The sequence below is a fragment of the Hesperophylax consimilis genome, chromosome 22 (genome assembly GCF_061612785.1).
Source record: "Hesperophylax consimilis isolate HC1 chromosome 22, BYU_Hcon_1.0, whole genome shotgun sequence".
Lineage (NCBI taxonomy): Eukaryota > Metazoa > Arthropoda > Insecta > Trichoptera > Limnephilidae > Hesperophylax > Hesperophylax consimilis.
In genome coordinates, this window is record NC_142857.1 from 19317557 (window position 1) to 19344619 (window position 27063).

Consider the following 27063-nt stretch of genomic DNA (forward strand, 5'->3'; position numbering starts at 1 on the left):
ATGACGATGTATAAAAATATCATCACGTACGATCTAGAAATCAAAATAAGTCTGAGTTCTGATACTAAAAAATAAGATCTTTCATATGAAATGTATTCACGTATTGTTATAATCAACGCATAAAAATCTCGTGGTACGTTCTGTGTTTTAAAACGGGTATACGTAATTTGTAATTCAATTCAACTTTGGGTACGGTAAAGATGTTCCAAGAATTTTATGTCATATTGCATTGCTTTCTTAACCTTTTCTGCGCTTTGTGCTTTAATTTATAATTAAATTAAATAAAATTAATCTTTATAATTAATCTTTATAATCAAACGTATTTAATAATAAACACGACAAACTTTTCTATTTTTTTAGATCTAACCACTGGACGCCCTGAAGAAAATAATCTCTCAGGAACTATGTCATCAGGGGAGAGGATGGGGTGAACATGGGTCTTAAAGAGACCTGTGTTGTCTGTAGGAGAGATAAAACACAGAGACAGGCAGATCATCCCACAACCGAGCTTTTTAACTTAAGAACGAGTCGTAGAAATGAACGGTTCTCAATTGAAAACTGACAACTTTGTACAAATGTAAGACTCGCGTTTTCCGTCGATGCATCGTTGGTAGGTCCCAATGGATCAATGGTGCTAATTCCTGAAAGCATCTTCCATTGATATACCGGCGGAACAAGGAAAGAATTACCACTTGACGCCTGTGTTCTAAATATTGCAATTACTCTGTTAAGATAGGTCTCTGTGTGCAAATACTAATCTTCCTGACATAAATGTGAATTTATTAATATTAATCTAATTTTTTGCCTGGTTGTAGTGATCATTTCATTCACCAATACTTCTGAGAGCAATAATAATAATAATAATTTGCAAAGTTCAGTCATTTTAAATACATGTAGGATAACGAAAGATTTTTTAAATATTTATGTCAAGGGATCAGTAGGATTTATAGGCCCTGTTAGGAGTTCTACCGAGCCCAACCCTCTGATATGAAAATATCTGGAGTCGGTGAATTATTTTCCCATTTGATCTCTGGTGATTTGACGTGTTGTTCTTGTATTTTTTGTATTTATTTTGCTTATATAATGCACTTGCATAATGTTGATTGACTAGATGATCATTTGTGGAAAAGTGTGTAGAAGGGTTTAGTTTTTCATATGGGGAAGATTTAACCCGGACACAATATTCGACAATTTGTATAGCGCCGCTTTTGTGAGATATCACCTCAGGGGCGCATGTCCTAATATAATTTGATATAACTAATTTAATGCCGTTTTAGTAAAAATAAACCACCACAAGAGCGCATTATTGATTAAGTACTTATTTATCAAAGATAATTTTTTCTTAGATATTTTTTGCCTTATTTAATGATGTATAACAGTGTAACTCCCTGCATTAATTGGTACCTAGTTCTTTATCAGTTGTTTTACAAAATTCTGCTGGAAAAATGTGTTTTTTTATTAAATTTTTACCTTTTTATACAGTTTATTTTCATCGATAAAAATGATTTAATTAATTGCTCACAAAATAGAATATAAATACCAAAGTTTTCTGCTATTAACATTTACATAAATATTATTTTATGCAGATATCTAGGTACATGCATATGCATGAAAAAAAATTAATTAATAATTTTATAAACGTTGTCCAAATTAAATTAATTGTTTTAGCATTCAAAGGGTTATTCTCATGTGCTTTTTACCTGGAAATTAGCATGATGAATTTAATATGAACCTGGCGGATATGATGTACCGCCGGGAACTTGGCAAGGAATCTTTCAGCGGAAATTATACTTTCTATTTTTATAAAATTTATTTAGTTGAAATGATGAGCTAGATTCTCTAAAATTAACAAAAGATTAAAAATATCTAAGCTGCTTTCATGTTTGGAGACTGAAAAGATGTAGAAGTATTTCTTAGAGACGATTAGGACTCTCCAAGTGTACGGGACGGCACTGTAGTCGCCGGCCGCACAGACGATATAGCGGGAGTGGCCGGCTGGCCGCTTCGACGCCTTGGAAGGGAAGGTCGGGAAAAAGTAGGGAAAATGTTGAAAAATGGAAAAAAATGGGGAAAAATATTGGGGAAAAGGAAAAAATGGGGAAAAAATAGGAATGGGGAAAATGTGGGGAAAAATGGGGAAAAATATAGGGAAAAGGGAGAAATGGGGAAAATGTGGGAGAAAGGTATAAGGCAGGGGGGAGGAAGGTAGGGGGGAGGAAGGTAGGGGGGAACCTGCGCCCTGACTAGGGACGCTTCGACTATTGTGAAAGTTTCTTCTTGATGAACACCAGCGAGCCGGGAGAAAGAAGAAGGCCAGGTTGCAGTGAAGGTCCAGGGCAGGAGAGGCTTGAAGAAGGCAGTCAGGGCAGTCCAGGAGAGATGTTGATGGTCCGATCGTTGCTGGCTCTCTGCCGAATTGCACAAGTTGTCCGCCTTTTAAAGGACCAACGGGCCTAGCTCTCCCTTTGTTAGCGACAAATTCCGAGAATTATTTTTGGGTTCCCGGAATTTGTCACAGGAGAGAGCGCCGTTGTTGCGTAACTTGGAAGGGGACGATTTTGACTAGGTCCTGACTGTTCTTCAAACCACTTTGCCCGTGTCATTTTTATTCAATTACATTTTGTGAGTTTGCACATATTACAGAGAGAAAATATTTTTACAAGGCAGCTTTGCACAATATTTAATTTGTGCAAATTTACATATTAAAGAGAGAAACATATATTATATTTAAAAGGGGAAGATTTGCACAATATTCAATTTTGTGCAAACGGCAAGTTTTGTAAAGGAAACTGCGTTTGCACAATTTCAAAATTTCATGCAAATCTTCCATGTTTTGTACAGATGATAGGTATTTAATTTATAAGAGGGTGTTGGGGGGTCAAGCCTTTGTTTTTTGTCTATAATGATGACTGCTTGACCCCGTGGTTTTATTTATTAATCAGCAGATAAGATTTATAGTTTTACACAAGTGCAGATAAGATTACAGATTTTTATAGAGAGAATTTTGTTGCCTAAATTCGAATATGCGCAGAGGTGAGTTTGTAAAGGAACTGCCTCTGCGTAAATTCAGATTTATTAAAATTAATTTAAGTCGGTGGAGGTACGTCCGGTACAATTCTCCCCCCGGTGCAGTCACGGCTGCGCCTAGCGGTCCGGACGTGTAGGTCGGCGGCGTCCTCGACGTCCGGTTCCCCTGGGCCGCTGGGGGTTGTGGCTCCCATGCGGCATCCGTGGTCCGGGTGCTGTAGAGGGCGGCGCTGGTGCTGGTGCCGGTGCGGGCGCTGGTGCTGGTGCGGGGAGGATGAGGGCGAGTTTGACAGCAGGGCGGGTGTACGTTCCTGTGGCTGTTTGGACCCGGGCTGTCCTCACTTGGCCGTCGGCAGCTGGGATGGCCTCAACGATACGTCCGCGCGGCCAGCTGTTGCGTGGCAGCGCGGGGTCTAAGATGACCACCAAGTCACCAGCTTTGAGGGGGTCAGTCGGGTGGTGCCACTTCTGTCGGGCGCCCAGGGTGGGGAGGTACTCACGGAGCCACCGCCTCCAGAACATATCGGCGAGCTGTTGGCTGATACGCCACTGGCGACGGAGACATACCTCCTCCTCCTTGCTGTCGTAGAGTGACAGATGTGGGCGGTTCCCGGCAGACCCCATGAGGAAATGATTCGGGGTGAGGGGCCCTTCGTCCCGCGGGTCGACAGAGACATGAGTTAGTGGCCGATTGTTGACCACAAACTCAGCCTCTGCCAACGCTGTGCGCAGGGTTTCCTCCCTTGGCGCCCTCTCCTTTAAGGTGGCGCTCAGGGCTCGTTTTACCGAGCGCACCAACCTTTCCCAGGCTCCCCCCATGTGGGGACTTAGGGGGGTGATGAAGCGCCACTCGATGCCCTTAGTAGCCATGGCGTCCGTCATCCTGTCATCCTGCTGCAGGGCTGCCGTGGCATCTCGAATTTCCGCGTCCGCACCACGGAAGTTTGTCCCGTTGTCTGAGTACAACACCTTGGGCTGACCTCTTCGGGCGGTCATCCGTTGTAGGGCCATAATGGCCGAGTCGGCAGACAGCGAGACCGCTAGCTCCAGATGGATGGCGCGGGTGGAGAGGCAGGTAAATAGGGCTCCATAGCGCTTCTCCCGATGTCTGCCGACGGTGACCTCCATTGGCCCGAAGTAGTCCAGTCCGCAGTGTGTAAAGGGGCGGACGTGGTGAGCCAGGCGGGTCGGCGGGAGAACCCCCATCAGTGGAGGAGAGGGCTTGCTCCGTCGTAAGCGGCAGGTGGGACATTCATGGCTAATTTTTCTGCTGATGGTACGGAGGCGCAGGATGAAGAAGCTGCACCGGATCTCGGCCACAGTTTTCTCCGTGCTTGGATGGTCCGCCTTTTCATGGTAGTGGCGGATCAGCAGTCGGGCGTACGGATCGGAGCCATCCAAGATCACGGGGGTCTTCGCCACGCTCGTGCTTCCAGTGAGCTCCCTCAGCCGTGAGCCCATCCGCAAAACGTCATCAGGTCCGAGGAAGGGGGCCAAACTGACGAGACGACTGGCGGCAGGTAGCGCCTGGCTGCGACGAATGGTGTGCAGGTCAGTGGAGAAGGCGTCTTCTTGGGACCTTCTCACCCATCTGCGCTCAGCCTCCGTCAGCTCGTCTGCTCGTAAGGAGCCTTCAGGGGGTCGGCTTGGGCCCGTCCGACAGCGCCTGATGAAGCGTAGCACCCACGCTGTAGCCCGGATCAGCCGGTGCCATGACGAGAACCTCTCGACCAGAGGTAGGGCCTCTCCGGCTGTGGTGATGTGCCCGACGTAGTGTCGGGGCCGGGTCTCGAGGGTCTGGTCGTCTGGCTTTGTGAGGGTGCGCTCCTTTGGCCAGTCGCTCTCCGGTGTGGTGAGGAAGGCGGGGCCGTTGAACCATCTTCCTTGGAGTGACAGGTCGGGCAGCTCCAAGTCCCGTGTGCCGATGTCGGCCGGGTTCTGCTTGGTGGGAACCCACCTCCAATTGGCTATGGAGGTGAGTTCATCTATTTCGCCCAACCTGTTGGACACGAACGCAGAGTATGTGCGTGGATCGGTGCGTAACCAGCACAGCACTGTGGTCGAGTCCGTCCAGAAGATGGTTGACGCTATCTTCGCTTGGCTCTCCAACCGGATGGTTCTGGCCAATCTAGCCGCCATGAGTGCGGACTGCAGCTCAAGGCGGGGTATGGATAGCGGCTTGAGAGGTGCCACCTTACATTTGCTGGCGATGAAGGTGGCTTTAAGGGTGCCCTGCACTTCCTCCACGAAGTAGGCGACGGCACAGCAAGCTTGCTCCGAGGCGTCGCAGAAGAGGTGCAGGGTCACGCTGCTTGACCTCTGTCGGAGCGACCGACGTGGGATGGAGACGCTGCTTTCCTGGAGCAGGCTCATCCAGTCCCTCCAGCGTTCAGCGTGCTCCGAGGTGATGTGGTCGTCCCATCCAACGCTCGAACGCCACACGGCTTGCAGTAGGATCTTCGACCGTATGGTGAGGCAGGAGACGAAGCCCACCGGGTCGAAGATCTTCATGACGATGGAGAGGAGCTGCCGCTTTGTAGGCCGGGTGGCTTCCTCTAGACTGGCCGCTTCCAGGAAAGTGTAGATGAAGCGGTCGGTAGATGGGTCCCACACCAGTCCCAGGACCCTCTCGGTCTCGCTGCTCCCGCTGCTGATAGCTACCGTGGAGGTGGCGCGGTCTTCGGGGGGCACATCGGCGATGGCGTCCAGGCTGTTTGAGGCCCAGTTCGTAAGGTGGAACCCTCCCTTTGCAAGGAGGGCCCTTACGTCTCGGACTAGGGCAGCAGCTTCGTCAGGGTTGTCCACTGCGTCCAGGTAATCGTCCATGTAAAACCGTGAACGAATGGCTGCTGCGGCGGCCGGGTACTGGTGCTCGTACTGACCGGCCACCCTGTCCCGCACGTACTGGGCACTGCTAGGCGAGCAGGTAGCCCCAAACATCATGGACGCCAGCTGGTAGGTGTCCGGCTGTTGCCGGTCCGGCGACCTCCACAGGTAAAGTTGCGAAGACTGGTCCTCTTTCCTGATTTGGATCCTCAGGAACATCTCCTGGATGTCGGCGGCGATGGCTATACCGCCTTCCCGGAATCGGAGGATGTTCCCCAGGAGAGAGGACAGCAGGTCAGGGCCAGTGAGCAGTTGGTCGTTAAGTGACGTCCCTCGGCATCGGCTGGCGGCGTCGAATACAACCCTTATCTTCCCTGGCTTGTTCGGGTTGGTGACGGCGAAGTGGGGAAGATACCACTTCCGTGGGGCAGGGAGCGACGCCTCATTGGGGGAGAGGCGTCTGGCGTAGCCTTTGGCGACAAGCTGCGTCATTTTATCATTGTACGCCGCTGCCAGGGTTGCGTCCGCTGCGAGCTTTTTCTCGAGGGACTGGAGCCGCTTCAGCGCACACTGCCGGTTGTCGGGTAGTGTGGCGTCAGGGTGTCTCCACAGGAGGCCAGTTTCCCACCGCCCAGAAGGTAGGGGGCGGGTGGTTTCTGCCATTAATGCCATGGCCTTTGTGTCCATGGCATTGACTCTCGCCGCAGACGTGACGCCGAGGGAGTCGACGGCAAAGTTGGATGTTACCAACTCCCTCAGGCGGGCATCTGCAGCGGTCTCCGACTGGAGGGCCAGTGTGGTAGCTGGCCCGTCATTGCTGAGGCTCGAGCCTCCGTGGGCGATCCACCCCAAAGCGGTCCGTGACACTATTCTAGTAGTGCTATTCTCACGGACCTCTCTTGACACGATAAGGTGGGCATTATCCTGCCCGATCAAGAGCCCCAGCATCACAGACCATTGTACTTAATGGGTTAGAGCGACCAACACCTCAAAAACAACCTACGGTGCTGTTTTACCCTTCGATCGCGGAGGGTAAAACTTCTGAACAACTACAGAAAGCGCTCACAGAAATTCTAGATCCTAAAAAGGACGGCTTTCAAGTGGTGCGCACTCGTAAGATAAAGGGAGCTGGCCTGGCCTTACAGACCACCTCTCTTGGAGGTCTAGATAACATCAAAAAGGCTGAAGAAAAACTAAGCGCCCAAGGAATTAAGATGATCTCCCCCCAAGGCAGATTACCCAAAATCGTTTTGTATGACGTCCCAAGAGGAGAAGCAAGCTCAGACGTGGCCCTTTTTGAGGAAATTTATACTAATAACATTTCAGATAAAGGTAGCCTCACCAAGGAAGATCACATAAGGACCATGCGACGAGTCTCGCTCTTCGGAAAGAGGGACGGGCCGTATATGAACATGATCTTAACCTGCCATCCCGAGGCCAGGAAAATTCTAATCGACAGTGGCCATTGTTTCCTTGGTTGGAATTCTTGTAGGGTTAGAGATTTCGTTGGAGCCACTAGATGCTTCAAATGCCATTTGTATGGTCATATTTCGAAGGTTTGTACACAGGAAGCCGCCATCTGCAGACATTGTGCAACAACTGGACATGATTTCGAAGTCTGCCCCAACAAAGGCAAAGCGGCTGTCTGTGCTACTTGTAGCCGTTTCAAGAAGCCGTCCAACCACACAACAGGTGACAGACAATGCCCGGCCCAGTTGGCTGCCATAAACGCTCAGGTCAGAATGACTGATTATGGCCGTTAACCCTCTCTTTACCATAGGTCAGATCAACCTCCAGAGATCTCGGGCAGCTACGCTCGAGGCGCTGAAGGTCATGTCCGACCTGAAAATCGACCTTATGCTCATCCAGGAGCAATACACCTGGCAAGGGAGAACACCAGTAAGTCATCCAGGGGCGGTGCTTGAAGTAGGCAGATCACCGGGGGCGGGTGTCCTGGTCAATACCACATTGATCAGCCCCCTCCTCCTGGTTGGCCTGTCGAACGAATACCAAACCTGTGTATCTATTAATTTTGGCCAGATAGAGATTATTTTAATCTCAGTCTACTTTAAATATAGCAACCCTGTCGGACCACACATTCTGAGCTTGACGCGCGCCCTTAACGCGCTTAAAGGCCGTAACATAGTTATTGGAGGTGACTTTAATGCTCGCTCCCCAATGTGGTTTGACGATAATAATCATAGAACGGAACGATCAGACGCCGTTGAGGATCTAATTGCTGCGCAAGGTCTATTACTATTAAATGAAAACTGTCACTTAACCACATTCGCAAACATACATGGGGAGAGCAACATAGATCTAACTCTTTGCTCTGGATCAGTTGCGACCAGGATGTCAAACTGGAAGGTCCATGATAGCGCAATTGTCTCCGATCATAGATTAATTACTTTTGCTGTGGGGGTCCAGAAGACCCATGCTCCGAAAACCTCCTGGAACTTCAAAACCACAGGGGCGAATTGGGATAACTTTGGGGAGGCTCTACGTGACACTCTAAGGGGATTTCACAACGTAGCAGCAAACGATCCGGATAATTTGGGGAATTACTTTAACGCAGCCGTTGTGTCAGCTGCTGAACGGTCTTTGGGAAGATCAAACCCAAAAACCGCTATTAGAACGCCGTGGTGGTCGAGTGAGTTGACTTTGCTGAAGGGGGACTATAAGAGGGCTTTTAGGGCACTTGGATCCCTAAAGAGGACTGGTGGCACGCAAGAGATGCTCACATCTCTTAAGACTCGTGTCAGTAGGGCCAGGAAAGCTTTCAAATTATCTATCCTCTCGGCAAAACGAACTGCATGGCACAATTGGGTAAAACAAGTGGGTAACGCCAACCCGTGGGAAATCCACAGCGCAATCGAAAAAACGGGAAAAGGTTCTGACCGGTATTTGACTAGCGTCATATCGGATAATCCCTCTGGGAACTCTGAGAGTACCGATGTGACCAGCACACTAAACACCTTGTTGGATAAATTAGTTCCATTAGACTCAGTAATCGGGGAAAACGACCACCACAAACAGATAAGAGCTCTGTCACGGCTTCAACCTAGGATCCTCGCCAGTGAGGATAGAACGCTAAAAGTAACTAAGGCTGAAATTGATGTTATAATTAAGGGTTTGGGTCCGAAGAAGGCACCAGGGCACGATCGTCTTAATGGTATAATAGCGAAGAACGTCTGGATCCATGCCAAGGAAGAGTTGTTCCAGGTTATGGAAACATGTCTGCGTAGAGGAGTTTTCCCTACGGAATGGAAGAGAGGTGTGCTCAAGATTATCCCAAAGGGAAACGACAAACTCAGGACGGACGTGAAGGCCTACCGTCCAATCACCCTTTTGCCTGTTTTCAGCAAAATTTTGGAAACACTAATAAATAACAGGTTGCAGCAATATCTTTCACCAGCATGTGAGCGACAATTTGGCTTCGTCCCTGGGAAATCTACCGAGCACGCCATTATGTATGCGCTTGAATGGGTGAAGGTCTGTCCAAAGAAGTATGTCATTGGAATCTTCTTAGATATAACTGGTGCCTTCGATCACGCGTGGTGGCCGATGTTGATCACCAAAATTAAAAATAGAGGCTGCCCACCAGACCTTTTTAAAATCAACTGCGATTACTTAAATGATCGCACAATAGAGATCGTTTATGGTGATCAGAAAATAGTGCGTAAGGTTGATAAGGGATGCCCACAAGGCTCCATATTGGCACCTAAATATTGGAATATAAATTTTGATGACTCCTCCAGGTTACCCTTTCCTGAAGGATGCACATCGGTCGACTACGCTGATGATAAGTTGTATCTGGTCTCGGGGGACAGCAGAAGGGAAGTGGAAAGAAAGGCTGAAGAAGGTTTGCGAGCAATCCTCAGTTGGGGTGAGAGGAACAAGTTGAACTTTGCCCCCCAAAAGACCGTGGGACTCTTGATGAAAGGCACCCTCAGTAGAGGAAGAAATCCTTTCATCAGAATGGGAGCCTCCACTATTCAATTTGCAGACTCTGTCAAATATCTTGGTGTAACACTAGATCGATCGTCTTCCTTTTTAACTCATGTTAAAGAGGTCTCCAGCAAGGCCCAGGCCCTCTTCTTGAAACTGAGAAGAATCTCTACAGCTGAGTGGGGGTTGCGATCCCCAGCGCTGCGACTACTTTATAGGGGTACATACGTGGCGCAAGTCTCGTATGCTGCCTCTGTGTGGGAGCACCGTTTGGGGAATTCGCTTATACTCTCGGCTCTCAAGAGGGGTCAGCGAACCCCCTTGCTGGCGCTCTCCGGTGCTTATAGAACCGTTGCTTCAGACGCTTTGCCCGTATTGGCCGGTATTTTGCCAATCGATCTAGAAATTAGGGAGGTTTTAACGAAGAAAAAGTTGACCAGGGGACTCCCCGCTACCCATCTCGGCGTAACTCTTACGCCAGGCGGTGTCGGGACTCTTCCTGGACTGCTTAGACAAATGAGTGATTTGTCACTCAACGAGTGGCAATCTCGCTGGGATAGGTCGAATATGGGAAGATGGACTTTCTCCTTCTTCCCATCAGTTAAAATCAGAATGGAAGGAGCCCACATTAAATTGGATCATCACATGACCCAAATTTTGTCAGGACATGGTGAGTTCAGGGGGAGACTACATAGACTCTCCCTGTCCCCACATCCAAACTGCGCGTGTGGTAGTTCTGATCAAACCGCTGAGCACATTTTGTGGCACTGTGAGATTATGATGGATGCAAGAGATGAATTATTGGCCGGTTTGGAAGTAACAACGAGACCGGTTTGGAACTCCGATCTCGTCTCGAACAAAGTGAATTTCGAGTGTCTGAGGAAGTATACAAAGATCTGGGTTGAGAGATGGTCTGATCTTAGAGTCGAGTACTAGACTAAAATCGATAGCTTTAACGCCAGGTGTTGCTCCTGGACACAATGGACTACGAGACAATTGTTTTCATGTACATATTTATAACTGTTTTTTTTTTCTTTTTCTTTCTGTTTATTTACTGTATTAATTAGCATTCTACAAATTTTCTGTTCCTGATTATACTAATGTTTATTATTTGCATCTAATGTTTACTTTCTATCTCTTATTGCAGGTTATTTTGGATATTTTGTAACAGACTGATTCTGCTTATAATTTTTTTAAGATTTTCTTTTATTTTTATACACTGCTTTGTATCTTGTTCTTTCTTTTCTACTATAGAGTGACCTGCTTGCTGGTAGTAGCACTGAACTTATATTTTTCTTGTGTCAGTCCGGCGTACCCCAACTCTGGGGTGACAGAAGACCTCGTCCGTGCATATCAAACTTCAAGATCAAATCACGATGAGGGATCTGTGTCATCGTCTGCTCGCAGCGCCTCCCCTGAGGTCAGGAACTGGACTGAGGATGGGCCGAACGTGGATCGGCAACCTTCCGCCCTGCCTCCAGGTATTCCGACGCTTTCTCCTCATGGTCTTCGGGATATTCCCAACCCCAACTCACACTTCTCGTCGAGACACAACCGGTTTCCTGGCTTAGGGGCGCGGAACCTGATTCTCGTGAAGCCAATCCAACGCCCAGCTTTCTCTCCCTAGGTCTGCCTGTTAGTGGGTATCGACACCCCCTTCACCACAGAAAGAGGCGCATACTTTACCATTTTTCTTTTTTGTTCTCTTTGTAGGTGGCTGTGTATTATTTTAATTCTTCTCTACCTATTGTTGACATTTTGTAAATGTGTTTTTATTATATTAACCAAGTAGAATAGAACTTACTAAAATTATTAAAACACAGCACTTGCATACTGCGAATAACATCGTATGCATGGACATTTTGGAGGTCTTGTTTTGAAATTTTAAATGTAGATTCGTTTTTTAAAAAATTAGCGTCCTTGCGAGAGCTCTGAAGGGGTACCATCAGTACCTAAAACAGGGCGGGGAAGTGGTGGGCCTCCTCCAAAAATGCCCGATCAAGAGTTTTGGGGTGACGCGTCTTCCAGGAACGCGCTGCTCCGGCAGGCTCAGGTCAGCTACTGTGTGGGCGGTGATGTTGAAGGCGGGCTCCAATCCAGCGCCCCGGATCGTCAGCTTCACGCGTTGGGAGCGGGCGTCGGAGGTACACATCCCCTTCGCCCCGTGCAGCCGCAGACTGTGGACTGGGCCGCGTGCGCCGATCTGCGTTGCGGTGTCAGCGTCGATGAGGGTGATGGTGGATCCCTCATCCAGAAGAGCGAACGTTGACACTTCCCCGTCCGTGGGGCCCCGCAACACAACCGGCACTATTTTTAGCAGCACGCGGCTGTCCACTGTCTGGCGTCAAAGGTTTACCTCCGCGACCGTCTCCCGGTGGAGCAGCCGATGATGCGGGTAGCGACACTCACCCACACCACACCACACTGTCTCCTTGCAGTCCCTGGAGTGGTGCGCCTCCAGGCACTTGCGGCACAGATTGTTAGTACGCACTGTCTCCCACCGGAGGGAGAGCGATTTCGCAATGAATTCGCGACACTCCCGGGTTCTGTGTGGCTCACCGCACTGAGCGCACGCACTTTTCACTTTGTTTTTGTTTATTGTTCTCACTACGGGTGGTGGTGGGCGGTTGGCCTTCCCCTCTGGCGGTGTGGCCACAGCGTTGGCCAGCACATGTTCCCGGCGCCCTTTGCCGGATCTCAAGGGATCCACCATCCCGCTGACCGGGATCACGCCGGCGACGCCCCTCAGAAATGCTGCCAACTGGAGGATGGTGGACTGGGTTGTTTGCCCCAGCATCCGCAGCTCCAGCAGCCAGGCCATCCTTAATGTGCATGGCATCTTGGCAGTGATGTCGGCCAGCAGGGCGGGGTTGGTGAGGTAGCCTCCCGTCCTCAAGTCCCGCAGGGAAGCCACCAGGTTCTGGATTGTCCCGGAGAAGTCAGCAATCTCCTCCAAGGTGGCTTCGGCAGACAGGAAGGGCAGCTTCCTCACCTTGTCCAGCATCAGGTTCGCTATCGAACCCGATCCGCCGTACTGCTCCTCCAGGGTCGAAATGATTTCGGGCACGCGGTCCGGGTTCAGTAGGAGCGAGTATACGTTTTCCCTCGCCTTCCCCTTAAGCGCACGCTGCAATCGTATAAGATTCTCGCTCAGCGTGAGCTTGCAGGTCGAGGTGGATTGCTCGTACTGCGCAATCCAGGCCGGCCATTCGAGGGGGTCGCCTGAGAATATGGGGAGGTCCTTGGCGGTGGACTGCCGGGCAATGAGGGCGGTCATCCGAAGGTCCTCCTCTACTGAGGGACGAGGGCTGTCCTGGGCACGCGTGGAGCGGATGGCGTCAGCCAGCAGGGTGCTCAGCTGTGCCAGGAACGGGTCGGCGCCTTGTCGGACCCACTCGCTGGTGTGATGGGCAGTCTCATCGGCGGTCGGCTGCGGGGGAAACAGCGGCGAGAAGCTCTGAGATGAGGCGCCAGGGTAACCGGCAGGTGGTGCGCCAGGGTAGGCACCAGGATGCGCTGCAGCGGGCGCAGCAGGGGGCCCGCCCCCAGGGTAGGCGCCAGGATGCGCAGCAGCGGGCGCAGCAGGGGGCCCGCCAGGGTGCACGGCAGGGTAGGCGGCGGGATGAGCACCAGGGGGCGCGCCAGGGTGCTCGCCAGGGCAGGCACCAGGATGTGCAGCAGCGGGCGCAGCAGGGGGTCCGCCAGGGCGCTCAGCAGGGTAGGCAGCGGGATGCGCACCAGGGGGCGCGCCGGGGTGCTCGCCAGGGCAGGCGCCAGGATGCGCAGCAGCGGGCGCAGCAGGGGGCCCGCCAGGGTAGGCGGCAGGGTGCGCACCAGGGGCCGCACCAGGGTAGGCGGCAGGGTGCGCACCAGGGGCTGCGCCAGGGTGCTCAGCAGGGTAGGCAGCGGGATGCGCACCAGGGGGCGCGCCGGGGTGCTCGCCAGGGCAGGCGCCAGGATGCGCAGCAGCGGGCGCAGCAGGGGGCCCGCCAGGGTAGGCGGCAGGGTGCGCACCAGGGGCCGCACCAGGGTAGGCGGCAGGGTGCGCACCAGGGGCTGCGCCAGGGTGCTCGCCAGGGCAGGCGCCAGGATGCGCAGCAGCGGGCGCAGCAGGGGGCCCGCCAGGGTAGGCGGCAGGGTGCGCACCAGGGGGCGCACCAGGGTAGGCGGCAGGGTGCGCACCAGGGGCCGCACCAGGGTAGGCGGCAGGGTGCGCACCAGGGGCCGCACCAGGGTAGGCGGCAGGATGCGCACCAGGGGCCGCACCAGGGTAGGCGGCAGGGTGCGCACCAGGGGCCGCACCAGGATAGGCGGCAGGATGCGCACCAGGGGCCGCACCAGGGTAGGCGGCAGGGTGCGCACCAGGGGCCGCACCAGGGTAGGCGGCAGGGTGCGCACCAGGGTAGGCGGCAGGGTGCGCACCAGGGTAGGCGGCAGGATGCGCACCAGGGGCCGCACCAGGGTAGGCGCCCAGGTGGGTGCCAGGGGGGTCCGCCCCTGGCAGGTACTGCGTCGCGGTGGGGAGGGCTGCGAGCAGCACAGCGAGCTGCCTGCTCATTGTCCGGTTCGCCTTCCGGAGCTGCCTGACCGTGTCCTCTGTTGTGATTGAATCCTCCTCTGCATCGGAGGACGGTGCGCTGTCAGGGCCGGCAAAGTGAGTGTCAGCAGGGCTGGCAGCGCGTGGGGCGGCAGGTCCGGCAGGGTCAGGGCCGGCAGGGCCGGCAGGGTGAGGACCGGCAGGGTGAGGGCCGGCAGGGCCGGCGGGGTGAGGGCCTGTCACCAGCTCCACGTCGGGTTGTGAATCTGGGGTGGAGGCTGAAGCCTCGCGGCCACTCCGCAGGGACGGCATCTTGGGACGTCACTGGAAGGCGTGAAGGAGTGAAGGCGTGAAGAGGCGATCGCGGCTCGAAGGACCATGTACGGGACGGCACTGTAGTCGCCGGCCGCACAGACGATATAGCGGGAGTGGCCGGCTGGCCGCTTCGACGCCTTGGAAGGGAAGGTCGGGAAAAAGTAGGGAAAATGTTGAAAAATGGAAAAAAATGGGGAAAAATATTGGGGAAAAGGAAAAAATGGGGAAAAAATAGGAATGGGGAAAATGTGGGGAAAAATGGGGAAAAATATAGGGAAAAGGGAGAAATGGGGAAAATGTGGGAGAAAGGTATAAGGCAGGGGGGAGGAAGGTAGGGGGGAGGAAGGTAGGGGGGAACCTGCGCCCTGACTAGGGACGCTTCGACTATTGTGAAAGTTTCTTCTTGATGAACACCAGCGAGCCGGGAGAAAGAAGAAGGCCAGGTTGCAGTGAAGGTCCAGGGCAGGAGAGGCTTGAAGAAGGCAGTCAGGGCAGTCCAGGAGAGATGTTGATGGTCCGATCGTTGCTGGCTCTCTGCCGAATTGCACAAGTTGTCCGCCTTTTAAAGGACCAACGGGCCTAGCTCTCCCTTTGTTAGCGACAAATTCCGAGAATTATTTTTGGGTTCCCGGAATTTGTCACAGGAGAGAGCGCCGTTGTTGCGTAACTTGGAAGGGGACGATTTTGACTAGGTCCTGACTGTTCTTCAAACCACTTTGCCCGTGTCATTTTTATTCAATTACATTTTGTGAGTTTGCACATATTACAGAGAGAAAATATTTTTACAAGGCAGCTTTGCACAATATTTAATTTGTGCAAATTTACATATTAAAGAGAGAAACATATATTATATTTAAAAGGGGAAGATTTGCACAATATTCAATTTTGTGCAAACGGCAAGTTTTGTAAAGGAAACTGCGTTTGCACAATTTCAAAATTTCATGCAAATCTTCCATGTTTTGTACAGATGATAGGTATTTAATTTATAAGAGGGTGTTGGGGGGTCAAGCCTTTGTTTTTTGTCTATAATGATGACTGCTTGACCCCGTGGTTTTATTTATTAATCAGCAGATAAGATTTATAGTTTTACACAAGTGCAGATAAGATTACAGATTTTTATAGAGAGAATTTTGTTGCCTAAATTCGAATATGCGCAGAGGTGAGTTTGTAAAGGAACTGCCTCTGCGTAAATTCAGATTTATTAAAATTAATTTAAGTCGGTGGAGGTACGTCCGGTACACCAAGGTTTAGGTTTTTCATCAATGATGTTGGTTAATTTTAGTTGAGATGATAGACAAGAATCTCTTAACTAAATCTATTAACAAAAAATACACTCCAAGATCGCTAAAATGCAGACTTGTTTGGAGACTGGAAAGGGGTAGATGTATTTTCTGGAGACAATCAGGACTTTCTAAGGTTTATGTATACACCAATTATGTTGATTTAGTTGAGATGATACACTAGAATCTCCAAAATTAACAAAATAAACCATTAAAGGATCTCAGAAACGTGGACGTGTTTGCACGTCCAATCTATTACTGTAAAAAATGATCCTTCCTCCCCAACCTCTCCAAATAAATAATCCTTAAATAACGCACTGCAAACAAAGGGCGGGGGTGTTAAGGCTTGCGGATTAAAAACTTCCCTTGTAATTTATTTTTTCCTTCTAATGTCCGTCCACCATCCCTGAACACAAACCTGTCTGGACTTTGTTCAGTGGCAATTATGGGGAAGGCAAAATTGGCAGGTACATTGGTGGATTTAGTCCGGATTGTTGCATTTTCAACAGTTTTCCTTCAACGATTAAAAAATGGTCTCTTTAATATCTCTTTTTCAATAATTGCAAAATTACTTTATGACATCATTTTAACTATATGAAAATGAAATACTTTGAATACACCTTTATTAATAATTATTTACATGTTTGAAAGCTAATAGCTTCTTCGTCAGGACAATGAAAATTAACGAATTTAAAAATATATAAGTTAAGATAAATAAGTACATTTCGAATTTAACTAACTAATCAGTTCAGTCTTCCAATTATTTTTTTTTTCTATATGTACTTATTTGTCTATTTTTAAATTCGTTAATTTTCACTATCCTGACGAAGAAGCTATTGGCTTTGAAACATTTAGATTATTATTATTTAAAAGTGTTTTATTAAAAATATTTCCTTTTCATATTTTTTAATATCTGTTAGGTTGAAATAAGTTTTTTGTGTTTTGCTCCAGGGTTGATTTCTTGATAGTTCTAATAAATTGATTTATTCAGTTCTCGCCATTATCATGTGGAGATGTACAATAATCTTACGCATACTTAAATTATATTATAGTATAAACATGAAGTAATGTTTTTACAGTATCTTTTACATTACTATATTTGGATTTCATGGTTCCATGTCTGCAGAAAAAATCAACTTTGGATTGATGCAAATAATTTGAGGTACATGTAAGTATAAAAAGATCGCTGGGCAGTTTTACTATTTTGTGACGTGTGTCAAAAGACAATTGCCAAGAGACGTTAAAATGTTGATGGTCAGTGCAGAATCGTTGCAATTGAGTCGCTCTATTCAGTTTCAGTGCCGACAACCCGGGCTTTTTTTTTTTCAATTTTTTTTTTCATTACCCTCCTCACTAGACATAGTCTGTTCTGAGGCTGGTAATTAACATTTTATATATAAACTGAATGTTTAGTAAAAAATATTTAAAAATAATAAGAAAAAATAGAAGTAAAAAAATGAGTAATATAAAAATAGAAAAATAAGTGTAGTACTATATGTGTTGGAGAATTATGTATAAAAATATGAATTGGGTATTTCGTATTATAATAAATTGTAAAAATTTGTAATTTTGTTAGTATTTGTGTGCAGTATGGTTTGTAAAATGCATTAGATGTTTAGATTTATTGATTGGCGCCTTCCGCGATCTTCTATGAGTATACTTGTTAGCACATATGAGTTAACCTCTTTCAACATAGGCGGATTTAGTATAGTTCCAGATTATTTTTCGCCATGTTCCTTAAGGTGTCAACATCAAGTATTCTTGTTAAGAACAAGAATGGATACAGGAATGGATAGTATATACATTACCTCATGTACAAGTAACGCATAAACCCTCTTTTGTACTTTTTCTATTTTTTGGATATGGTTTTGTCCGGAAGGGGGCTAAATAATGGAACTATGTTCCAAGATACTGCGAGCTTATGGATACTTCACCGCATAATTAGGGATAACTGACGTGAAAAATTCACACAGTTAATAGTTCCATCGCATTTTTCTTATGCTTCTATCATTAGATAAATAAAAACAGATTAAAGCTATACAACAATAAATACATTGATGATACAGAGTTAACATCTCTTGTATGGGTATTCATAAAAAAACCCTTTCGCAACGAAGACGTGTGATACACAGGTGTATATCGTAGCTATCACTTACCCCCAAGAATAAACAAGCATTACTTAACCAGCATTTTTTCAGTTGAATCCAATAATTTTCCTCCTTTATTAATAAAATGTGTTGCTACCAAAATATACATAAACCATTGTAGCTACAGTAATAATTCATGAGTCCTAACGTTGAATTCTTTTTACCATTCCTTCCAAAACCTCCCTTATCTTCAATGGGAGTTTAACCCCTTCCTTCCTATCGGGGTTATTAATGTAACACGAGTGCGTAATCGTATTTATTGAGGCTTAAAGTCCACCCAACACCCCTTTATTGGAGCCACCCCTCACCCCCCTAAAGGCTCTGGGGGACTCCTGACGCCTTATCTGTCCAAGGATTAAAGCAGGTTCTTTTTATTACTTACATTTTTTTTAAATAAAGGGTTGATTTTTGACGAGGGATCTTCACTACTTTGTCACCATTCTATTCGAATAATTTATTTTGTCCTGAATGACATTAAAATAAGAAACTCAGTCATATAATATGAACTCCGCAAAAATCACTATGTCTTCCGCAACAGCCTTCTGGAGAAACATAAGTACTTAATTAGATAAAATAATCCCTAAAAAATAAGCAGGACTGTCAACTAGCAATAAGACACTCTCACCTGAAAGAGATGAGCAGGTGGAAAGGTTGGTAGTGGAAAGCATTGGGGACAACGTAAAGAATAACTGACTGCATTCTGTCTTATGGGAAGAAGGTTCAGATATCTGAGGATTTTCGTGGTAGAATAAGAGACATTGTCATATACCCAATGAATAACTACCATATGCACTTCACTAAAATACTGGCTTGCAGTCAAAGAGAATATGGTATGACGTAATGGGAGATAACATAATGTGCATAATCTATGGGAATTGTGCAGACCGTTTTCAAAACAACGATTTATACAAGAACGTCATACACTAGTTAAAATAAAAAAGAAAACAGTCAAGTACTTCCGCCACTGTTCTCAAATGCAACCAAACATATTAACAAGGAAAGAAAAAAAATTAAAAAGGGTTGCGATTTAGTTTGGACAAGTGTCTATAAGGGTGTAGGGGGAGAGCCTCCCTTATAAGACTGGCATTCAAGGATTAGGAGCTAAGTACTATTGTTAACATACGCCGTTGTTAAACTGTAGGGCTTGCTTAAATAAACCTGCTAGATTTGCGTTGAGTTGAATCGTTTGTTGTTTTTTTGAAGAAACTGTTAAATATTTTAGTAGGACCTGTTCTTATGTGATCAATATCAACCGTGTACACATGTTAAGCGCACGTTTATCTTATTTCCCGATAATGCACCGATGCCAAAGATATCAATGACGCTAGTTCCTTGGAGCATCTTCCATTATAATACCGGTAGAACAAAGACAGCATACATACCTAACGGCTGTACTCTGAAGATTGCAATCCGCTTGTTAAGATATGGGTTTTTTCAGATGTTGGGGCTTCAGACCAGAGGTGGCTGTCAAATTCAACAGTGGGGCGCACTTGCAATTTATACAGGGTCAGCAATTATGTACCTATTAAAGTATCTGCGGGCCATGCACAGAACACCCAGGTTTTGTGAGGCTAACTTGACACTGACATCGATGGAGCCTCCGTGCCTAAGCTGGTAACTTAGAGTTACACCATGTATATCAATGGAAGGCTAATAAATACACTACAACTCAATTGTACATCACAGCATATAATAAGCCCAAGAAAAGGGCTACGAAATATGGGACTTCTATTATTAATTTGTTGTGTTTGTGATAAGTACCACAGAACTCGCTGAGGAAGATACTGTAACATTTGTTCAGTAGGTACTCGGAATTATGTTTTAATGATGCATTAAATTTGATGGAATCATTTAAGTGCCTTATGTTTTATGGTCGGCAATTGTATACTTTGATAATAATATTTGCTAATAATACGTTATTTTTAGAAGAAATTTGTTTGTTTTGGGTATCTGCTTGGATGTTTATAAAAACGCCACAAGTACAAGAAATACTGTACAAGACAACAAATACAGTAAAGACTTAGAGTGAAGCATAGGCCATGAGGGTATACCCATTTACAATCTCCTTCCCGATAGCCTGAAAACATAGAATCGAATCAATATCTTTTTTTAATTCTGTTCAATTTGATAATTGAACAAAATTATAATGTACAGTAATGTGGATTTTTTTTCGATAAGGTATTATTGCTGTTATATTGATATTATATACATGATAATAGCTTTATTATTATTATGTAGTAAGAATACAATATGTGCATATTTCTTCAACTAATAAAAATAAAATATCATTTGATAACTCAGGTTCAAAATTAAATTTAATTTGATGAATTTGTGTTATTTCACAATGTATTATTTAAAATAATATATAGTGTACTTGTGGCGCGTTGCAGAGTTGACGTTTTCTCAGTATCGCCCTGGTGTAAGAGAACCATTCAGAATTGAAACGTTGCTTGAAATTTCTTTAGCCGTGTTTGGTGACCATATCTAAATAGCCAGGTATTACTTTACCTTCCTCTTGTCCATCTCCTCTCCCTCCCTACTACCTTCAGCCTCACAATATACTCCACATGGGGATGTCATAGTCTCACTGGCTCCAGACGGTTGGGACATTTGTATGGTATTAACACTAAAAATAAATAAAAATACCTCCGCCTTTTCTCATAGATGTCGCATGTTAGCAAAAATATAAGTAACAACGGAGATTTATATTAGCAGGACATAAAGATTATTTCAAAATTGTAATCTCTGGCCGCCATCCAAAAATAACATAAAACATATCAAATACTTAACGAAATTTGGCAGATTCGTTCAATTCAAAGTTCAAGTCAACGTAGACATTATATCGTTATTAAAAACAAGCAATCCATAAAATGGCTATAAAAAACAGTGAAGCAGGAAATCTCCTACTCTCTGCTTACCCCCGCCAAGAGCTGAGAAAGGGGTTCAATGTGGGTGGGGGGTAGGTAGGTGCGGTGGGGGTTTATTCTGCGCCCAATTGTAATTTTCCATTTCTAAGAATGACGGAATATTAATTTATTTGTCTTTTATTTTATTTTTTCTTTCACTTCTCCGCTGTTAGGCCCCTTGTGATATTTGCTCCGCATCAACAGGGTGGAACTGAATCTTGATATTTATTTTGTTTTTTTTAAATCCACTAGGATTAATGCAGGTAATATGAAAAAATAATAAGTTAAGAAAACCTCAATATTTATCTTTAATGCATAAGAATTAAAAAATAAATCTTAATAAAATCATAAAATATGCGTTATTTGTTCATCGGATTGAAGATTCTTGAGAAATAATGATATTTACACCTTACAATAGTACTTATGTCAAATTAAAAAGAAAGAAAAGTACCGACATGATATGTAATAATGTGTAGAGGATGACAATACTTGATTATATGTAAAATAATAATAAATATAGATACAGACACCCGAGGCACTTCGTAGCAGTTGGGTAACAATGAGAACAATTTCTGAAAACTTTTTCGAAACTGCATTTTAATAGCTATTTCGTTAAACATACGGATAATTTTTTTTACATTATAATATTAAAAGCGTTTTAGGCTGTGTAATTTTTAAAACTTTTTTTTTGCGAAACACAAACTAAGAACCTATATCTAGAACTTAGGTTCGTGATTTGGGTTTAATATGAGAAGTTAAAAACAAAATAAAAATGACCTCCCCCCTAATTAAGTAAAACAAACAATTAAATTCTAATGAAATAGCTATTAAATGCATTATAAATTGTTTTTTTTCTTCTGATACAAAGTGTTTTTTTTTTTAAATCTTTATTGACCGTGTGCCGTTTATGTGTATGTAAAGAAAAATATAATTTTCTTTAATTCAAGGCAATGCCGAGATTGTCTCGTCATTGTGGCTGTGTGTGTCGTGGACTGTCTCTGGCTGGATGTTCGCCACAGTACCTACACAGTCGACTCGATATTTCGTAATCTATGGTTTAAGACATAGTAAAAATAATCTATGGGTTGTGACAAGGCAGATTGATGGGAATAATTTCAATAATTTGGAATTGCTATCGTGATTGGGAGTAAGGAATTGACATAACAATTAATAACATTAAATGTCATTTCTTTCCTTACAGGTAATGTTTTGTTACTGAATTCTTTTCTTTATGTAAATCTTGTGAGATTAACAAAATAAACTTCTGCTTTCCTTACAGAGAAACTCAATTGTGTTTTAATTGACTGTGTCGTTCAAATCACAAGGAAAATATCATTATTATTTACCAAAATCACCATAAACAATTTTTACTTCCGAGACCAAAGAGATTTTTTCCGTTAATTTTGCAAATTAGTTTTGCTATCATTATTTGTATATTTATCATGTTTTAACAAAGCAATATTGTGGTGGTCAATAGATAGATGCAAACTTATTGAAAAAATAACACTTTTATTTATCATGTCGAATATAAAACGCCCTTCAGTTATTGCCCAGTCCGTCCCTGTGTCACCTAAAGCGATCTTCACTTTTTTTCAGTTCCCTTTTTTCTTTGGAATCCTCCCCCTTCCACTGACCCCCTATCCACCCCCTTTGGCAAACTCCAATTTTAAATAATTTATTTTCTCATTATTCGCCGCTCACAATGGGAAAGGGTTAAATAAAAATGGCCACCATTGTGAGTCTGTGTGTCTATTTATCGACTCTTTGTACCGACTTATACTTGTTTTGTATAGAATTCACCAATGTATTTGTATGAAAAATGTTTGATGTTTGGTCTTTGATTAGATGTGATACCATAGTAGGCACAAAAGTGGCAAAACGTCTGCAAGAATAGTTTGAAAAGTCGACTTGGGGCCCGAGGTATAAGGGGTGCTCTCTGTCATGTAATTGTGGTAGAAAATTAGATAGCAGCGCCCCGACAAGGCGAGGATCCTGGATTCAAGTCCTAGACGTGACCCTATCTTTTTATGAATCTCTAATATTGTCTTTAATAATTAAATAAATAATTTTTAGGAATTTCATCACACTTGTTATTTAAAATTAAAGTAAAAAATTAATAAATTTACATATTTTGCCTTTCGACCGCATTCATAACCTAACCTAACCCAATGGAGCCTCTCTAAACGTTAACTAGCCTTACTTTTTAATTCTTATAGAGAATATATATTTTTTAAATTCTTAAGTCTTTTAAGAAAAAATATTATAATAAAAGGCTTTGACAAAAAAAAATTCGTATAGCTTGGAAGAAGTTGAATTGTGTTATTCTGACCACTCAGAATAGAATTGTATTAAGTACCTAGTTAAATAAAAAATTTGAGACACTTTTGCTACACTCGTTTTCTAGCTTGAGCTGACATGTAACCATTGGATTTACGATGTGGTAATCTTATTAGTAAAAAAACACATCAGCTTTAAGTTAAATTTGTCATGGAGGAATTTGAGATATTAAAAATGAATTTAGTTTTATGTACTGACCAGTTAAATAAATAACAAACGTCTCTAAAAATGAGACTGTTGAGCAATTATTAAAAATAGAAATTCATGCAAAATCAAATAGCATAATGGGGGTGAGTTATGATATTTGGGGTGGCTACAGACTATAGACTACCCCCTACAAGAATGGAAGGGTTTACAAAGAGAAGGGGTTGTATTTTACGACATCATTTTTTCTTATTATTTTTTAATTATTAATCGTAGAGAAACATATTTCCCGATTCTTGGAAGGGCGCCTACAAATGGATTGTTTGTCTTTAATTATATTTTTTTACCCCGGAGGGCGGGAGACCGTTAGTGGGGTTGGGGTGGTGAACTCGGTGACATTTCCAAATGACAAATTTGCTTCGGAATTATTATTTATACAAAACTTTTTTGCCATTATCAAAGGGTTTCGGATACCATCTTGTGATTTTTGCCGGATTTTTTTTTTCAATTTAATTAAGGCTAGCAAATAAAATAATTTCAGACCGACTTTGAAAGTTATTATTTGATAATAATTGTTAGCCATTTCGTACGAATGCTCGCGAAAGGGTTTTTTTACAAACGAAAGGGTACAAGAATTTGTATTAATAATGGATTTTAATTCATGGACAGTACGATCATTACTTGACAATTCGGTTCGAGCTGAAATGAGGGAGATGGTGAAAGATATTTTAACCGGTTTGTCTCAATGGTTGTCTCCCAATACTGTATTGTTTTATTTTTAAATTTAAAAAATATACACAATTAGTTTCGTGCAAACTTTATCTAAGTTCCAAATAATACAGATTATGCACTAGAAGGTAAATAAACATTAAGTTAATCTCAAAAATAATACAATGATACCTCTTCTAATAAGATTCTTATGTCTCCACCAAGACCACAACTCACAATTAAAATTTATTGATTTCATTGGCTCTCCTAATATACTAGATTTCACAATTACCGTATTATTGCGTATAACTCCAACACGGAATCGCATTTGTACACTCCCGTTCGCAATATACAGCATTTGGATAGTATTAATAAGGATTTTGTTTTTTTATTGTTCTTCAAAGTACGATCCATTAAACCGCAATTAAGCAGTTTGTCAACAGGATGTTCATGTTCAATAACAATATTTACATAATATCATTACTAATTATAATACAACTTTTACATAATATTTATCACTAACCACTGCCATAATCAATAGTAGGTACTACTAATACAGAGTATCTCTGATTAGTAGACATATTTTTAGGATATATCTGAATCTCTTAATTCGAATAAATATTAATGTTGAATATTTTCGGCACGTTGTATTCCAGGGTTCGCCGTCCGTATTTATTGTTATATTTTGGTACAAGCATTCCTTCATTTTTTGTGAACCTAGTATTGTGTTCATGTTCTACTTTCCTCTTATATTCGGAGTCAGATATATGCAGAATCCATATTCTGTGTCATAATAAGGCCTGTATCGGCAAGACAGTAAAGTTCCGATACAATAATAATATGTTTCACCTATTTGTTTTGGAACTAGTAATTTAATCATAGAATTTTGTACTAATTGTAGGAAATTTAAATTAGTTTTTCTAGAGTGTCCCATGTGGTTATTCTATATCGTAAAGTAGATTCTGCGAATGATAAATATTATATATTGTCATTTTTAATGCATCAATCACTAAATAAAAACAGATTTTAGTAGAATTTATATCGGCAATCAGAACAACAAACTGCCTAGCTATGTTTCGACAAATTATTTACTGTATTATTCCTAATCAACTATTTTTCCATTTCGCATTGTAAAAACTATTTTTACCTTGAAATTCTCGTTTAGATGTTATTTGTAAAAAAAAAAAACATGTAAAATCCCAGCTGGGCTTGAAAAACTATAGTATTTAATAATAAGGTAATGTTTATAAGACAAGGTTTTATGCATAGCACAAAGGATAACAAATTATTATAAGCAATAATTAGTCGCCTGAAACATCAATACAAATTGAAAATAAAAATGAGTTGGTTGTTTGCAAGTAAAAAAAAATTATAATAATTAGAATTTAGAAGAATAAGAAGTAATTGTTGATTGAAGTACTAGTACATATTGAATTATTTGGCGTGTTGGAAATAAGCCGACGTGGCTCAGTGATCCAGAGCATCTGACCGGACATCAGAAGGTGCGGGTTCAATTCCCGTCGGCGGCATTTATTTTTAATGGGGAGATATATTCAATTTGTATTGATATTTTAGACGATTAATTATTGCTTTTAATAATTTATAATATTTTATATTTATTTAAATATGTCGATAACATAAAATTATCAAGATGGGCTCATTAAGCACCCATGGTGTTGCCACATACTTGGGAATGATTGAATCATATAAATATGTATATAGTACCCATCTAGTGGAAAAAAATTGACATATATATATATAATATTGCTTCTATATTGAAATTTTTTTTTTCGCAACTTTTTCATGTAATTTGGAGCAATGGCAAAAATTGAGATTCTAAACTAAATATTGTGAAACGTTTAAAATTCTTGCCTTTCAACTGTTGAAAAAACAAAATGGCACTGAATGGCCACTTTATGATAGTATTACATTTGTATTTTTTTCTGAAATATCCCGTCCTTATAAGAAATTCGATCTAATAAAGTAAGACGATTGTTATTGACTCCGGACAGAGGCAAAAAAGGATCTAGGTGGTTTTGTTGGAGAACATCTGACACTTTTAAAGTAGGTGTCTATCACGGCAGATAAGTTTATCGAAGATATTATCTGAACTAGTTACTAGTCAAAAGTACTGGAGTTAAGATGTTTTAATTAAGTTGCGGAAATTAAATTTCATTTGCACCTAACGACAAACAATACGGAACTACCCGAACTCACGAACTGTATTGCATACCTCCAAAAAATCACATAGGAATGTTGTAACTATTTAATTGATGTTATCATTACAGTTTTGTTCGTTACGATTGGTGACTTAGCAGTGGTGCGCGTGCTCGTGGGGTGAAGTGGTAGGCCGGTTGTGGGAGGTAATGCAAACTCATGTGTTTTTGGTTTGAAAATTTGGTCGCCTAGAAATGTTTCAGATGCTTTAATTAAATACTGCGAGTAGAATACATCTTGACCTTTGAAATAATCGAGTAGTTTTTATATAAATCTTTTTATAAGCCCAGAAAAAAATAATGTATATGCCTATGAAAACTGCTTTAAAGTTAAAAATCTCCTACTTACGAACCCATTTTCGGTTATGATTTTATTGTTTAAAGTGGCGAATCAAGTTATTTATAAAATGATCAAAAAAAATATATTTATACCTGAACATCCACAAAATAAAATAAAAGGCACTTTTTGGCCATGTTTATTTCTTGCATAAATCAAAACAGGTGGATGGTGTTAAGCGGGAATTTAAACCTTATCGCCATCTACGTAAGGGTTGTTATTGATAGCGGCTCAATTTAAAATACTACACGACGTAGTGCATTGCCTTAAGTTTATTTTTTTCACAACAAAATGCCAATAAACGCCGGCAGTTACCGTCAATATATTTTTTTAAA

General features: G+C 43.5%; 1 protein-coding gene across 1 annotated transcript; it reads right to left on the minus strand.

Moving 5' to 3' along the window:
- Positions 1-3144: 3144 nt before the first annotated feature.
- LOC149413187 (uncharacterized) lies at positions 3145-6801 on the minus strand. The gene has a single exon (XM_089645428.1). The coding sequence runs from the start codon at positions 6799-6801 to the stop codon at positions 3145-3147; it is 3657 nt and encodes a 1218-aa protein (XP_089501554.1).
- Between the last annotated feature and the right edge of the window lie 20262 nt (positions 6802-27063).